We start from the raw sequence: 16,605 nt of genomic DNA on the forward strand, positions 1-16,605 counted from the left end.
CTCGGCTCACTGAAACCTCCACCTCCTGGGTTCAAGCGATTCTCCTGCCTCAGCCTCCTGAGTAGCTGGGACTACAGGCGCCTGCTACTCAGGCTAATTTTTGTATTTTTTTGTATTTTTTAGTAAAGACGGGGTTTTGCTATGTTGGCCAGGCTGGTCTCAAACTCCTAGCCTCAAGTGATCCGCCCACCTTGGCCTCCCAAAGTGCTGAGATGATAGACGTGAGCCACCGTATTCAGCCAAAACACACGGTTTGAGTTGGTTTTTCCTCACATGACCTTATTTGGAAATAGGGTCTCTACATAAGTAATTAGTTAAGATGAGACCATACGGGATTAGAATGAATGAGCCCTGCAGGGCACAGTGGCTCACGCCTGTAATCCCAGGACTTTGGGAGGTCAATGGGGGTGGATCACCTGAGGTCAGGAGTTCAAGACCAGCCTGACCAATATGGTGAAATCCTGTCTCTACTAAAAATACAAAAATTATCTAGGTGTGGTGCCGGGCGCCTGTAATCCCAGCTACTTGGAAGGCTGAGGCAGGAGAATTGCTTGAATCTGGGAAGTGGAGGCTTCAGTGAGTCAAGATTGTGCCATTGCACTCCAGCCTGGGCAACAGAGTAAGACTCTGTCTCAAAAAAAAAAATTAAAAATTAATAAAAGAATGAATGAGTCCTAAATCCAGTAGCTTGAGTTTTTTTGTTTTGTTTTGTTTTGTTTTGTTGACAGAGCCTTGCTCTGTCGCCAGGCTGGAGTAGAGTCGCGCAATCTCAGCTCACTGCAACTTATGCCTCCCGGATTCAAGCGATTCCCCTGCCTCAGCCTCCCAAGTAGCTAGGACTACAAGCACACATCACCGCACCTGGCTAATTTTTTTTTTTTTTTCATATTTTAGTAGAGACAGGGTTTCACCATGTTGGCCAGGATGGTCTCAATCTCCTGACCTCATGATCTGTCTGCATCAGCCTCCAAAAGTGCTGGATTACAGGCGTGATCTAGCACCCAGCCACTAGAGTTCTTACAAGGAGGCCATGTGAGCTGGGCATGGTGGCACTCACCCATAATCCCAGCTACTTGGGAGGCTGAGGCAGGAGGACTGCTTGGACCCAGGAGTTCAAGACCAGCCTGGGCAACATAGTGAGACCCCATTGCAGAAATAAGGAAGGCCATGTGAAGGCCACACAGACACACAGGTAGATGGTTTCAGAGACTGGAATGATGCAGTTGCAGCCAAGGAAGGCCAAGGATTGCCAGGAGCCATGAGAAGCTGAAGAGGCAAGGAAGGATCTTCCCCTGGAGTCCTCAGAGGGAGCGTGCCTTGTCCTATACTTGGATTTCAGACTTCTAGCCTCCAGAACTATTCTGTTGCTTTAAGCCACGGAAGTGGGTTGTGTAATTTGCTATGGCAGGTCCTTACTCTGTCTGTGGTTACACATCCAACAAGTGGCAGCCCAGGGGATTTGAATCCAGGCCCTGAGCCTATACCTGTGATCTCACCCTCCCCCACCGCCAAGTTCTGCTGCCTACGACAGCCTCATGACAATTCCTGGCCCTGCAGAAGGTTGACAACCCGTAACTGTAGAGCAAGCGCAGGGGACATCCTGTCTCCACAGAGTATCCATCTGCTTCCTTCCTCCTAGTGAATGCCCCCAAATCATTCTGTATCCTTCTTTGCAGTGGCTACCAGGAGGCTCAGTGCCACCCAGCTACATGCTGAGGTTACATTAACCCTGAGCTGGCCTTTTTCATCCTAGGCTTGAAGAATACCACCAGGTGGGTAGAGAAGGGCCCAGAGGCAGTGCAAGGCCAGTTCCAGCCCTGGCTACAGCCCTCTACCAGCCCACTGAGCCAACTGGACCTTGTGTTCCTGTCATTTGAACTGGGCCACTGCATGGGTGGCAGAGGGCTCGAGACGCCAAAGGTGTGGCTGTCATCAATTTCTGTCTCCTGGCAGGTCCCACTTGGAGCCTAGTATGTTCCCATTAGAGCCTGAGGTCTAGCTGTGTCCTCCCTACCTGATTCTCCAGCTCCCAACCTCTGACCTCACTGACTCCCTAGGGATGGCAGGGCTACCCAAAAGGATCCAGGGTAAGTCCTTGAGCTCCCACATCAGCCCTGGGAGCTGAGAGGACAATATCGCAATCCCTCCACCCCCTGGGTCTCAACAAGCACAGCTCTGCTGCTCAGGGTAACCCCAGGGAGAGGGGCCAGCAGCCTTCCGTGTAGAACACATGGGCTGGCGAGGTGGAATCACGCCCCCACGCCTGAGGGTATAGCTCTGCCTCTGGGGGTTCCTGTTCAAGTCAGGTTAGGTCAGAAATTGTCTCCAAGAGCCCATTTACCCTAGGCGCCCTGCAAGTAGGCAGAGAAAAGCCCATTCAAGGATCTAGGCCCAGCCACCACCCTCCCTCTTTTGCTGGAAAAATGTCCTCTAGGAACCTCTCAGCCAGGGACACAGAGGGTGGAGGATGAGAGGCAGGGGCTGGGGCAGTTCTCTGCCTTCCACAGGACTCTAAGCTCTGGGCACTCCCCCATACCACTGCCTAGGTTGCCTCTTTCATGCCTCAAGGCTCAGCCCTCCATCCCCTCCTCCCTCCCCTCCCCCTGCCCAGTCTTCTCACATTCGAGGGGACAGTGTCCAGGCCTGGCTCAGCCTCTGGGAGGACATGGTCAGGATCTGGGAGCCCTCCCAGCTCTGGCTCCAGCCCTGAGGCTGCAGGGGAAGGGGAGGAGGGCTTACCTGCTGCCTGCTCTGGGCAGGGGGTCTGAGAGGTCCCTAGGGCACTGGGGCTGCTGCTTAAAGCTCTGACCCGGTCTGTCGCCACTTCAGTTCAGCAACAGCGCCTTGGCTCTGGGGGAAGGCACGCAAGGCCGTAATGCAGGTTTGCCAGGGAGGAAACCTATGGTGCCAAGGTGGCCTCAGGACAATACTGGCTGCACTGTAGCGGGAGGAGAGGTTGTTGGGTCCAGCTGGCAGGTACCAGGGGAGAAGGGGATTCAAGTACCACTCCAGCAGGGGTTGGGGGTCTGTGGATGGTCAAGGGGCTAAGACATCCTGCTGTCCTCTGTCTTATCTCAGGGACCCAGCCCCACAGGAAGACAGAGCCTAGCACCCTGCCCTCTCCCTACTACCATCTCTGGGCAGGCAGTGCTTAACCCAAAGGAAGGAACCTTGAATCTTCATAGGGTAATTAACAGACACACACACACACACACACACACACACACACACACACACACACACAGGTGATTGGCTGTTGTCCCTCACTATATGCCCTCGGACGGTGCTCAGTCCTTCCTGCACAACAGGTACCCATCCTCACAGGCTAGACACATGCTCCTTGCTTGGGGAAGTGGGGACTGCAGATAAGTGCCTCAAACATCCCCCACCCAGATGTGAGGGTCCCAGAGCTGGGATTGGGGCTGCAGGGGCCCAGCAGGCCTCCAACAGAGACCTAGACTTCTGTGAAGGGGGCCCTGGGAAGTGGGATACTCCTTGAGGAGGGTAGGTCCGTACTTCACCCTGGTCCTCAGAAGAGCCAGGGCCCCCATCTCACCCTGCCTGCCCCAACCCCCCCAACCCCTTATCAGCGAGGAAGACTGAAGCCAGTGGCAGATAACAGCCCGCCTGCTGCCAGCCTGCCTAGAGCTGGGCTTAACGGTTAACCTCACTCTTCATCCGGTTTATTCCCCAGGCTGGAGTCAGAGGTGGGGGCCTGCCCCAAACCAAAAAGTAGGTGGCAGTAAATATTTGCCAGTGCAGGAGTGTCCATGCAGTGTGAGCAGGTCCTACACCACAACTGCCAGCTGCAGGGAAGATTCCTTTTCTTTTCTCTTTTCTTTTTTTCTTTTCTTCTTTTCTTTTCTTTCTTTTCTTTTCTGAGACATAGTTTTGCTGTCACCCAGGGTGGAGTGCAGTGGCACCATCTATCTCGGCTCACTGCAACCTCCGCCTCCCGAGTTCAATTGATTCTCCTACCTCAGCCTCCCAAGTAGCTGGGATTACAGGCGCCCACCACCACGCCGGGCTAATTTTTTGTATTTTCAGTAAAAATGGGGTTTCACCATATTAGCCAGGCTGGTCTCGAACTCCGGGCCTCAGATTCCGTCTGCCTCGGCCTCCCAAAGTGCTGGGATTACAGGAATGAGCCATCGCGCCCGGCCTAATTTTTGTATTTTAGTAGAGACGGAGATTCACCATGCAGGGCAGATTTCTAAAAGCAGGTGGGGGCAATACCTAATGCTGGCACACGCAGTGGAACCCCCACACCCGCCTGGAATGCTCTGCACCGTCAAAGCGACTATTCCCCAGTCAGCACTTGGGCCAGAAGGTAGAGAGGTGCCAAAAGCCACCTCATCTGGGCCGAGCTCCGCGTCTCCCCTGGCAACTCTAGGTCCTTGGACTCTAGCGCCAAGACTGACACAGGCAGGGCCTCCTCCAGTAAGATCAGGCCAAATCGAGGAACCCACTGGCCTCGCTCCGGCGCGGGGTGGGGCGGGCGCTCAGCCTTCATACCCGCACGGGGAGGGGCCGGGGTGGGTGGGGGCGGGGCGACTAGGGGCGGCCCTGGAGGCGGGGCGCAGACCGTCCAGCCTTCTGTGAGTTCGGCGCCCGCCGCGCGGTGGCCATGGGGGCGCGGCTGGGCCGGCGGGCCGGGCCCGAGGCAGGCTCCGAGGCCGGGGCGGCGGCCGGCTGCGGGCCCGCGCCCTACGAGCGCCGGGTGCGGTGGCTCCGCGAGATCCAGTCCACGCTCCGCGAGCGGCGGCCGGAGCGCGCCCGGCAGCTGCTGCGCTTCCTGCGCCAGGCGAGAGAAGGAGCCGGCCGCCCCAGGGCTGGCGGCCAGGGAGGGTCTGGGGGTCTAGGAGGCGCGAGGTTATGGGTTGTGGGCATGTATGGGTCGGGAGGCGAGGCGGAGCTGGTCTTGGGCGCACACGGACGGGTTCTGAGGGCGCGACGGGCTGCTGGGCGCTGGGTCTTGAGTGGGCTAGAGGGCGGCCGGCTGGAGCGAGGGCTGGGTGAGGCCGGCGGACCGTGTGTGGAGAAGGGGGCCGCTGAGTGTGTCCGGGTCTCTGCGGTTTGAGAGGGGTTGTGTGTGTTCAGGGTGGCCCCAGCCTGGTGCTAAAAGCTCAGATTCAGGCCCTGGCAAGATGGGAAGGGCCCCGGGAGGAGTGGCAAGTGAGGTCGAATCATCTTGTATTGAGAGACAATGGAAGAAGGTAGCTTCCCCCTCCTCCAGGATTGGGGAGGCACTGGACCCTGGAGAGAGGACCCAGGGCTGGTCTGCCGGTGCAGCCTCATCCCAAGACACCATGGCAGCCTACACAGAGTCACCGCATGCATCACCAGTTCTCCAGCAGGCAGCTCATGCCCTTAGAGTACACACCCCTAGTATCTGTGCATCACAACACTTGGTCCACTGGTGGCCCTGCTCCTACACACACCAGGTACACTAAACCCAGATCCCAAGCCCTGGGTCGTCCCAGGATGCTGGTCCCACCATCACCTGGGCAAGTCACTTTCCTCACCACCCCGTCCCCACCCGCTGCAGCAGCTGCCACCACTACCTGCCCCATCCTGTAAGCAGGAAGTCAGCCATGCAGGTGTTTGGCCTGCAGAAGGTATGCTAGAAATGGGGAAACTGAGGCATGGGGAGACGTGGTCATCCCAGGGTCCACAGAGAAAAAGTGGGGCAAGCCAGGGCCAGAGCCCTTCTTCCTCTCTACCCTTCTCCACCTCCTCCAACTCTGGGTTCAGCAGGCTGGAAAAAATGGAGCTGTCCCTTTAAGAGGAGCTGTCTAGACCAGCGGAAGGCAGGCTGGCAGGTTGCGGTCTGGGGCCCTGTTTGGGTCTGCCAGGCTCATCAGCCAGCCTTCCTTCTGGATTTTCCCTAGCTGGCATCTGTGGCAAACAGCAGAGCAGCACTGAATCAGCCAGGCACCCAGAGGCAGGGATCTCAGTCTGGGATGCCGTCTGGAGCCCAAGACACCAGTTGGGCATTTTAGTTGGGAAACTGGAGGAAAGAAGGGTCCTCAGAGACCAGCTAGGTCACCTCTTTCTGTCTCAGAGGTTGGGATTTGAGGTCCAGCCAGGGGCCTATCCTGCTCCATAACCTGCAAGGACCCTGCAGCTGTGACCCACGGACTCCCCTGCCTGGCCCAACTTCCTGTGCTTGGGACCCACGCACACAGCATATCACCTATGGATTGGAGAAGGCCCACATGGGGTCTAGAGGCCCCTCTTGGCTGTGGCTGCCATATCAGCTCTCAATCTCTCCTCTAAAGAGACCCTCTGGGCCAGACGCAGTGGCTCACACCTGTAATCCCAACACTTTGGGAGGCCAAGGTGGGCAGATCACCTGAAGTCGGGAGTTCGAGACCAGCCTGATCAACATGGAGAAACCGCATCTCTACTAAAAATACAAAATTAGCTGGGCATGGTGGCGCATGCCTGTAATCCCACCTACTCGGGAGGCTGAGGCAGGAGAGTTGCTTGAACCTGGGAGACAGAGGTTGCAGTGAGCTGACATCACACCATTGCATTCCAGCTTGGGCAACAGGAGCAAAACTCGGTCTCAAAAAAAAAAAGAGAGAGAGAGAGAGAGACCCTCTGAAAGTGTTCAGCCCCATACCAGTCCTGTGGGAGTAGACAGGAGGAGAAAGTGGAGGAGTGAGGCAGGAATGGCAGGGCAGGTCTGTGCAGGCGGTGGGGTGAGGGATGGGTAGGAGAGGAGGCTGGAGGCCTGAATCCTGGCAGGAGTGGTGGGGAGAGAAGGGATGACTAGGTGAGCTGGGGGAGAGAGGAGGAGGGCAGAGTGTTGGGGGGTTCCAGGGCTTCTGGCCCCAGTGCCTGGGAAGATGGGCATGGAGGCGCCCTACACTGAACTGGGGCATGGGGCATGGGTGGTGAGGCCGGCTTCAGGGTAGCACGCCTTTGAGACATCTGAGAGAGAGGTCCGCCCCCAAGGGAAGGATCCAGACCTGTCCGCAAACAGATGCTGGCAGCAGCTCAGGAAAACCAAGGGATAGGTGGGAAGGCAAAGGGTCTGAAGGGAATGCTGGGGCCAGGGGAATTTGAGGGGTCATAAGAAGAGCAAACCTCCATCCATAAGAGGAGAGACCCCAAAGAATCCCACTGATAAGCCCTAAGCCCAGAGAAGGCAGTGTCATAGCCTAACACTTTACCTTGACGGAACTGGTCTAAGGGTTCTGGAATTCACTTATCACTTCCCTGATGGCTCCCATGTCCCTCCCCTCTACTTATCCAAAGGGTCCACGAAGGCCAAGTGGCTTACACCTGTAATCCCAGCACGTTGGGAGGATCGCTTGAGCCCAGGAGTTTGAGACCAGCCTGGGCAACATAGTGAGACCCCATCTCTACAAAAATTTTTTAATTAGCTAAGCATAGTAGTGCCTATCTGTAGCCCCAGCTCCTCAGGAGGCTGAGGTTACAATGAGCCGAGATCACACTACTGGACTCTAGCCTGGGTGACAGAGCAAGACCCTGTCTCAAAAAATAAATAAGTAAGGAAAAATGAAAGGGTTTGCCCACCACTGGACAGTTGGCCCATGGTCGCCTGTGGGGAGAATACAGCCAGCCTTAGGGAGGAGATGGAGACAGGAAGGGGCATAACCAGCATCTGGCTGGCTGGGGTGGGACCTGGAGATGGGAGACCCGACTGGCTCACTCAACTTTCTCTTCACCACTCACTCACAGGACCTGGGCCTTGAGGGGACCCTCCTCACTGACATCCTCTACAGAGATGTGGCCTTCCTCAACCTGGTCGACCCCATCTCCCATGACCTGCTTGTGAACCTGGCCCGGGAACTGCAGTGCCCCAAGAAGGTGAGGCTGGCAGGCATGGGCACTGGGCACTGTGGTGGACAGGGGCCAGCAGAGCCCAGGGCTGAGGTCTGGGAAGCTAGGTCCTTCTATGGCTTGCTGTATGGCCTTAGGCAAGTCACAGTCCCTGTCTGAGACCTGCTGCCAGCATCAGTATATTAGGCTGGCCACCAGCTACAGCAAGTGTGAGCTGTGCTTTGCAGGACCCTCAGAGTCCTGGGCAGACCCGTTTTCTGTGTGGCAGCACTGTGCACCAGGCCTGGGGACCCAGGCAGGGGAGACTAGCTGGGCAGAAGTCATATGGGGACCCTGCGGGACACAAACTGTTCTGAGAAATCCACTAACGGAACCAAACCCCCAGCCTCTGAGTTCCTGGGCCAGAAGAGAGCCGCCCTTGGCTAGAGCTCCCTTCTGTCCACCAGTCTCCATCCTGTACAGACACCCTTGGGGACAGGTGCTCACTGCTTCCACCCACAACAGCTGGGGTCATAAGCAAGGCCCTCCTCATTGCTGGGGTGGAGTTTGCCACCTGCAGCCTCTACCCCACGGCTGCCCCACTCTGACAGCACCTGCAGATGTCCTGCCATGAGCATCGAGCCGCCATGAGGCTGCCATGTGACCAGCCACTGTCCCCCGACTCCTAGTCACAGTGAGTCCCACACCAAAACAAGGGTATCTGCTATGGGCCCTGCCAGCTCTGAATGCCCAGGTCTCTGCATAGTCAGCCCCTAGGACTCTGAGCCTACCCCACAGCCATCAGAGGAATGGCCAGGGCTTGCAGCTGCTGTGTGTGCCGCCTGCTCCTGGGGCTGTTCACAGAGGGACTGGAGAAAGGATGCAGTGGAGCATGCTCAGTGCCAGCTTTGTGGGCCGCGCACCCTGGATTCCGCCCTGAGCTGGGCCTCTGCAGGAGCCCAGTTAGGACTAAGAGAGAGCCAGGCGGTGGTGCTGTAGAACATTACATCCCCTAGCCCTGTCAGCCCAGACCCAGACCCCACGGGGCAGTCTCGCTTGGAGAGTGAGAGGAAGAAGAACATGCTGACCTGGCTTGTTCCTACTCCCTGGGATTGGCGTCAATGGAGCAGGGCTCCCTCGAGGGGCCTGGTCTGGCCTCCTCCCCCTGTGGCAAGTCCCCGAGGGGTGCTGAGGGTGGGCAGGCAGCCGGCTGATAGCCCGAGACGCTGGCCCTGGGCCTGAGGACAGGGAACAAGGGCCCATTGTCTGGGCTTCCTCCCACCGGGCACTGCGGGACTGGACCAGCCTGTCCAGCTCCCAGAGGGCAGCCTCCCCTGGCTCTGTGCCAGGCTACAGCTGGGTTGGGGGGTGGGAGGGGGAGGCCCTGGTGGGCAGCTCAGTGATGCATGGTGCACGGCTGTGCTGACACACACACTTGGCTGCCCGGGCCCCTCCCCCCAAGGCCCTGAGGTGGGCAGGAGGGGCTCAGGTTCACCATGGTGACACTGCCCTCCCACAGGACTACGAGCTCTGGAAGTCCTCGGAGAAGATCTGTCGACAGCTCATCTACCACCTCACCCCTCACTCGAAGCAGCAGCAAGGGTCCGGCCTGTGCCAGAGGAAGACCCAGAGCTGGTAAGGGGAGCCTAGCCACTGCCCCTTCTCACTGCTGTTCCAAGGTCCCTTCTCAGGCTGCACTCTCACCAAGAGGCTGGTGCTGAAATCCCACCTGGTGAGGCCCTCACCTGGTCCACATGAGGGCCCTACCCTGGAAGTCAGCCTGACCTGTGGCAGCAGATGCTTCCCAAGCCAAGCTGAGCCCTCTTGAGTGACCCGTTTGCCATTTCCCATGGGACGGTCCTGCCTCCTGCCATTCACACGTCCCTCAATCCCTGGCCTCTTACAAGACCTGGACACCCCAGTCCTCCACCCAACAGCTGAGGTGACCTCAGAAGGCATCTTCAGCTAAGACTTCCCAACAGGTTGTCGGGGAGGCAGATTCTGGATAGTGATTCTCATTTTAGAGGGAAGGAAACTGAGGTTCGGAGAAGTGGCATACCTAAGGCCACACTCTACCCTGATTTTCCTGTACCTTGTTGGGAATTCTTTGCCACTGCCAGGCTGCCTAAAGCTGAGGCCTCCGTGGCTGCCCAGTACCTCCCTCTGCCATGGGTCCCTCTCAGACACTCCATCCTGGAGTGACTCTATCCATGGAGCTTCACACACAGGCTCAGCCCAGAGCTGGCCACAGGCACCCAGGCCCAGGGGCCTGAACTGCTGCCGGGAGCTTACCTTAGCAGGCCTCCCCTGTCTGCCCTCCCACCTTGGGCCTAACAGGCCACGCTGAGCTTGGACCGCACAAGGTTGTTCCCTGCCATGGCAGGTGGGGGTCCTGAGGGTGTGCTCACTGCTGTCAATCCCCCAAAAGGCCTGTCTGCCTAGTTGGCTCTGTTCAGATAACTGGGGAGAGACCTAGAGGGTTGGTGGGGCCGGGGGGAGGGGGTCCTTTCTCAGTCTCTGAACTTCCCTTCCGAGAAAACACAGGAAGCCCTCCCCCAGGGCAGGTCCCCAGCCTGCACACCCAGGACCTCCCCTCCCACTACCCTGGGCCTGTCCCTCTCTAGCCCTGGTGCCCTGAACAGCCTAATAGCCATCCCTTTGTAGAAGAATTTCTCCCTACTCTAAAAGAATCGACCTCAGAAGTGGCACAGGGAAAAAAACATGTGGGCTCAAGAGTCAGAGCATCTCAGTTTGGGGATCTGGTTCCCCGCTTAGTGGTGTGTGGCCATGGAAGAGTTATCTCACCTATCTGAAAAATAAGTGAGATGTCAATGTAACAAGTGTGGAGATGCTGGGCACACAGTGAGATTTCAAATAATAGTTCATGAAGATAGAGCCTTACTGTGTGTGTATTCAATTCTCACAACAACCACGTCCCATTTTCACTAAAGGGGAAACAGAGGCTCTGAGCATTGCCCATGGCCACCCACTTAGAAAGTGACAGTTTGGGCCAGGCTTGGTGTCTCACGCCTGTAATCCCACCACTTTGGGAGGCTGAGGCGGTCGGATCACCTGAGGTGAGGAGTTCGAGACCAGCCTGACAAACATAGAGAAACCCTGTCTCTACTAAAAATATAAAATTAGCCGGGCATGGTGGTGCATGCCTGTAATCCCAGCTACTCAGGAGGCTGAGGCAGGAGAATCGTTTCAACCCAGGAGGCAGAGGTTGCAGTGAACCGAGATCGCGCCATTGCGCTTCAGCCTGGGCAACAAGAGTAAAACTGTCTCAAAAAAAAAAAAAAAAAAAGTAAAAGAAAGAAAGTGACAGTTTGAACCTGGCTTTGCCAGACCATAGGCCTGGGCTTTTCCTGACAGGTCACTGTCTCTGGTCAGTGGGGGGACTGCCTGGTTGCCTAGTCCATCCCCGCCTGCCACCCTCCCATAGCCTCAAGGGCAGCCTCCAGAAGACTCCACTGGCAGAGGAGACTGTGGACCTCTCAGGCATCCCACTGTCGGTACGGGACGTGCAGCGCATCACACACTATCTGAGCAGCCACGGTGCTGTGCTGGCGGTGCTGGACCTGAGCTTCACAGGGCTGAGTGATGAGCTGCTGCACCTGCTGCTGCCCAGCCTGTGGGCACTGCCCCGCCTCACCCAGCTCCTGCTCAACGGCAACCGGCTGACGCGGGCTGCTGCCCGCAAGCTCACCGACGCCATCAAGGACACCACCAAGTTCCCTGCACTGGCCTGGGTAGACCTGGGCAACAACGTGGATGTAGCTTCCCTGCCCCAGCCCCTGCTGGTTGGCCTGCGCCGGCGGCTGAGCCAGCGCACCTCACTCCCCACCATCTACGAGGGCCTGGACCTTGAGCCTGAGGGTGGTGCAGCCGGAACCACCACCCCTGCCTCCACCTGGGATTCCACAGGTGCTGGGCTGGGACCCGAGCCCCGGGCCTGCTGCACCAGGTGACCCACCACCCACCTGGCTCATTGCTACTGACTTGTGATGCTCTAAAGCACATGGTAGTGGGCCATGAAGGTCGAGGAGGACTCACAGGCCCCCAGAGATCCAGTGCAAATGCTCAGCCTGAGATTAAGGGGACAGAAGGAGAATGGACTCATAGGAGGCCAGGAGGCCAGCCCCGGCTAAAGGCTCAGGCTTCCCTCAGTGGGAGGAGCCCCAACACCCATAGTGTGGACCCCGCAATAAAAAGTGACACCCGCCTCTGCTTTTCTGCATCACCGATCTCAGGGTCACTGAGCAACAGCCCTGCTGCTGGGGTGGGGAGAAAGGGTGGCTGTGTCTATCCAAAAGGGAGGGACAAAGGTCACACTGACCTTCCCCCAGGTGTTCCTTGGGGAAATCCCCCATGGAGTCTAAGATATGGGGGTCCTGGGTCCATCCCTGTGGGCTGGGGAGTTAAAGGAGGCCTCCAGGGAGCAGCCCCTCACAGCTGGGCAGGGCTTGGGCTCCTTGAGAAGGGGAGCTGCGAAGGAGCGGGTTGGGAGCCCCAGGAGGAGCAAAGCTTTACATGGAGCCCCACAGCAAGCTCACGTCGAGCCCGGGCTGCCAGCCTTGCCACCAGAGCCCTCTGGGCGGGGGACAAGGCTGCACAGACCAGAGGCAGGGGCCTCTGGTTTTGGTGCCTGCCTCCCACAGGGTACAGTGCTGCCTGCCACCCCCAGTACCCAGTCCCAGGCCTCCTGTACTTGGCGAAGGGCAGCTCTGTGGGGTTAGGAGACACAGCAGGCCACAAAGTGCTTGTGTGTTCCCTCTAGGCCTTGGGGTTCCCCCATGTGGGAAAGCATGCGGGGGGTGGAGGTGGGCATAGCCAGCAGCAGGGGGCCTTAGTCCTAGCGCTGTCCCTGGCAGGGGGAACCGTGTCCATTCCTCCCCAAGCACCATCAGGGTGGGCTCCCAACCAGAAGCCTGATGCCACAGTCACCCTCAGCCCTGTGTGAGGAGTTACAGTTCAGCCCAACCAGGAGACAGGCAGGGCAGGCGGGAAAGGAATTTAGAGATGTCCGGGGGGATACTGAGGCCCAGAGTAGGGAAATCATGTGCTGAGCCAGGAGGTAAGGTCTGGGGGCAGTGGGCCCCTGCTAGAGGAGGAGAAACTCAGCAGCAGAGGGAGGCTCCAAGGCTAAGGAGGAGGCAGGGGTCCTCCTGGGCCTACACACCCCAACCCACCAGCTCTGACTTTTCCTCACAGCCACGGCCCACAGAGGACTGTGAGCGGCGTATCCATCCCCCGTGGTGCACAGATTCCAGCACATTCCCAGGCTGGCTGGATGCCTAACAGCCTCTCAGGGCAGAAGGAGATGGTCAAGGAGGGTGAGGGTGGGACGGTGTTGGGTCCCAGGACTGGGATGGAGGCAGTGAGGAAAAGGATCTTCCTTAGGCCCCACTGATCTCACTGCTTTAGGTGGACTTTTCACCTAAAGGCTTTGGAGAGACTGGAGATGTCACGCTTCAGCCCTGCTCTGCTCCTGACTTGCGTGGGACCTGGCCAGGCCTTTCCCTTTTCGGGGTTTCTGCTCCCTCCCCATTGTTAAATAGGACTTTCAGCTCTCAGCACTCCATCGGGGTCCAGCCCCCTCCCAGCTCTCCTTGTTTTAGGGACTGGCCCTGCCCAGCAGCTCAGAAGCCATAGAGGCATTTCCCTATGCCCCTACTCTGGAACAGGGGGTTCAGGCTCCCCAGAGTGAGGCAAAATGGCGTAGACGGTGGGAGGGGCCAGCAGAGAGGATTATGAGAAAATGAAAGCTCAAACCAACATGCACTTATTCTGTGAGCAAGCTATTATTTAAATCAAAACTATGAGCGCCGGCCCTGGGCCAGGCAGGCTGATAAACCTGTCACATAAGCAGACATCTGAGCTCTCCCTGAAACTCCTGCTGGAGAAATGCCAAGCTCTCCGGTCCCTTGTGCCCTGCTGACTTCTGCCCACCACTGGCCCTAAGCCAGCCCACAAACCCTCCACCGTCACTGAGAGATTCCTACCAGGATGGTGCACAAGGACCTGAGCTGGTGTCCTAGGCAAGCTCTGCAGGAATCCAGGTGGCGGCAGATGGTTTCAGTCTCTGCCTCTTGGACAGAAGCACACGACGTAGTAGCGGAGCCAGAGCCTGAAACGGATCAAGTGGGGAAGGTTGGCCTCACTGCTATGCAGGCGTTCACAGCTTTCACGGAGCCTTCATGACCACCAGCAAGGCCGTCCAGGGCAGGGCCACCAAGTTCCAGGAAGTGGCAGCTTGTGGCTCATGCAGCCTGGTGAGGCAGAGAGCTCTGGCCAGGACAGCTCCAGCCCAAGCTCTAAACAGAGGAGGAAGCAGGTGGGCTGTACTAAGGCTGGTCCTCACACAGGCCTAGTCTAGGAGGCAGACAGGCCTGGCCTTGGTCCCAGCCTGTCACTTGCTGGTGATGTGGTCCTCTCACAGCCTGTTCCCTCATCTTGGGAACGAGGTACACCAAGCCTCCCATTATCCCACTGGAGTGAAGATGACGTAAGTTTTGGAAAGTGTCTACTGCATTGAGGGGAGGAGGGCAGGCACTCTTCAATGTCAGCAGGGCCTCCACCCAGGGCTCTCTGGGTAGCAATGGCAGGAACCCAAACCTTTGGGACTAGGCCAGAGATGAAGCCATTTTTTAATTCAACAAGCACTTCCATAGCCTCCCTTGGGCTAGGTCCTGTTCTGATGGCCTTATACTCCTTTAATTCTCTTCTCATTTGAAGAAGGTAGGTGCTCTGTTTTCCAGGTAAGTCGACCGAGGCAGAAAGAGGTTAAGAAAGGGGACTTGTCAGTCGGGTGGCATGGCTCACGCCTGTAATACCAGCGCTTTGGCCTCCCAAAGTGCTGGATCACCTGAGGTCAGAAGTTCAAGACCAGGCTGGCCAACATGGTGAAACCCCACTCTATTAAAAATAGAAGGAAAAAAAAATTAACCAGGCATGTTGGTGAGCGCCTGTAATCCCAGCTACTTGGGAGGCTGAGGCAGGAGAATTGCTTGAACCTGGAGGGTAGAGGTGGCAGTGAGCTGAGATCGCACCATTGCACCACAGCCTGGGTGACGGAGCAAGACTCTGTCTCTCAAAAGAAAAAAAAAGGGATTTCTTGTCCAACTTCAAAGAGCCAGAAACCAGAGGGGCCAGGATGTAAGTCTAGGTGGCCTGATGTCAGTCTGTGATGTTAATGCCTGCATGCTGCTCCCTCACCTGCAGCCATTTCAGGGACTGTCACTGAGGCTGCTCAGCCCCAGGATTCACCTACATGAGCAAGCCCCTTCCAAAGAGGCCATTTGAAGCAGGAGAACCATCATGGTCCTCCTGTGGGGAACAGACCTCTAGCCTCATTGTCCCTGGAGCAAAGCCAGTCAGGACCTCCCTGGACCTCACTTTCCTGATCTGCAGCTAGTTGGTGGAAGGAGCCATGATGATTTAGGCTTTGCCCTCCCACAGGATTGTAAGAGACTAGCGAGGAGTGGGTTTGGAAGTACTTCCCAGGCTGAAGAAAACCCAGGCGGCCCAGGCCCAGGAGTGCGGCATCCATACCCAGCTCTTGCAGTCTGCCTTCAGCTCCCTGGGACTGAGACTCCTCACACCTCAACCTGCCTTGCAGGAATGCTGAGAACATCAAAAGCAAATATGTAGAAAAGATACTGTACTCCACAGGCCCAATGTGACCAAGACTCGGGAACTTCTTTTCTGTCCTACAAGGGAGGATATTTGAGTGCAAATAATTTGCTTTAGGACATGAGCCTGCAGGAAGGTCAGCCTCTGCAGACGGTCTTCATCTCGAGAATCCAGAGTATTGGGCAACTGATCCTAGCTGCTGCTATCAACCCAGCATGGAGGTTTTCCTCTGGGACCTGGAAAGAAAGGAAAATGCACTTCTTCCACTTACAGCTAGCTGCCAATCACCCGTGAAAACCAGTATTTTCTTTTCCAACTATGCACTATACACATACATACATATATATATAATTTTTTTTTTTTTTTTTGACACTCTTACTCTGTTGCCCAGGCTGGCATGATCTCCGCTCACTGCAACCTCCGCCCCGCCAGGTTCAAGGCATTCTCCTGCCTTAGGCACCTGAGTAGCTGGGACTACAGAAGCCTGCCACCATGCCTGGCTAATTTTTGTATTTTTGGTAGAGACGGGGTTTCACCATATTGGCCAGGCTGGTCTTGAACTCCTGACCTTGTGATCTGCCCACCTTGGCTTCCCAGAGTGCTGGGATTATAGGCGTGAGCCTTTGCGCTCGGGTTTTTTTTTTTTTGAGATGGGAGTCTCCCTCTGTCACTCAAGCTGGAGTGCAGTGGCACGATCTTGGCTCACTGCAAACTCCACCTCCTGGGTTAATGCCATTCTCCTGCTTCAGCCTCCCAAGTAGCTGGGACTACAGGTGCCCGCCACCACGCCCGGCTAATTTTTTGTATTTTTAGTAGAGACAGTGTTTCACTGTGTTAGCCAGGATGGTCTCGATCTCCTGACCTCGTGATCCACCGGCCTCAGCCTCCCAAAGTGCTGGGATTACAGGTGTGAGCCACCGCGCCCAGCCTCAGCTTGTTTTTTAAAAATATTTTATTTTTTAAAATAACCCTTGAGGTATAATTGAAACACAAAAAGTGGACATTCCAAGCATTACACAAGATTACAATGTGCAATATGATAGATTTTGCACATGTATGCATCTATAAAACCACTAACACAATCATGATAGTAAATGTACCTGTCAACCCCAAAAGTTTCCTCATGACTCCTGGTAATCCCTCCCTCCTGCCTCTCCGTGTCCACCGCCATCCAAA

General features: G+C 56.6%; 2 protein-coding genes across 4 annotated transcripts in view; one reads left to right on the forward strand and one right to left on the reverse strand.

The window, feature by feature from the left end:
* GGT1 (gamma-glutamyltransferase 1) overlaps positions 1 to 14,709 on the reverse strand; it is a 42,976-nt gene extending 28,267 nt beyond the window's left edge. For 2 of the 3 annotated variants that reach the window (XM_031656422.1, XM_031656426.1), the window contains exon 1: positions 13,800 to 14,709. The gene's annotated coding sequence lies outside the window, so the exon portion shown is untranslated. The remainder of the gene's footprint in view (positions 1 to 13,799) is intronic. The other variant, XM_031656444.1, reaches the window with a different exon arrangement.
* LRRC75B (leucine rich repeat containing 75B) lies at positions 4,589 to 12,024 on the forward strand. Its single transcript, XM_003905329.2, has 4 exons — positions 4,589 to 4,804; positions 7,714 to 7,842; positions 9,314 to 9,429; positions 11,240 to 12,024. The coding sequence occupies exons 1-4, from the start codon at positions 4,628 to 4,630 to the stop codon at positions 11,763 to 11,765; spliced, it is 948 nt and encodes a 315-aa protein (XP_003905378.1). The 5' UTR covers positions 4,589 to 4,627; the 3' UTR covers positions 11,766 to 12,024.
* Positions 14,710 to 16,605: the final 1,896 nt, after the last annotated feature.

The sequence above is a fragment of the Papio anubis genome, chromosome 16, assembly GCF_008728515.1.
Source record: "Papio anubis isolate 15944 chromosome 16, Panubis1.0, whole genome shotgun sequence".
Lineage (NCBI taxonomy): Eukaryota > Metazoa > Chordata > Mammalia > Primates > Cercopithecidae > Papio > Papio anubis.

What these genes read in the sequence shown, in the direction of transcription:
- LRRC75B (XM_003905329.2), top strand. Translation starts at nt 4,628, where the DNA reads ATGGGGGCGCGGCTGGGCCGGCGGGCCGGGCCCGAGGCAGGCTCCGAG. An exon ending in TGCTGCGCTTCCTGCGCCAG is followed by an intron (nt 4,805 to 7,713) that starts GCGAGAGAAGGA and finishes ACTCACTCACAG; the next exon opens with GACCTGGGCCTTGAGGGGAC. An exon ending in AACTGCAGTGCCCCAAGAAG is followed by an intron (nt 7,843 to 9,313) that starts GTGAGGCTGGCA and finishes GCCCTCCCACAG; the next exon opens with GACTACGAGCTCTGGAAGTC.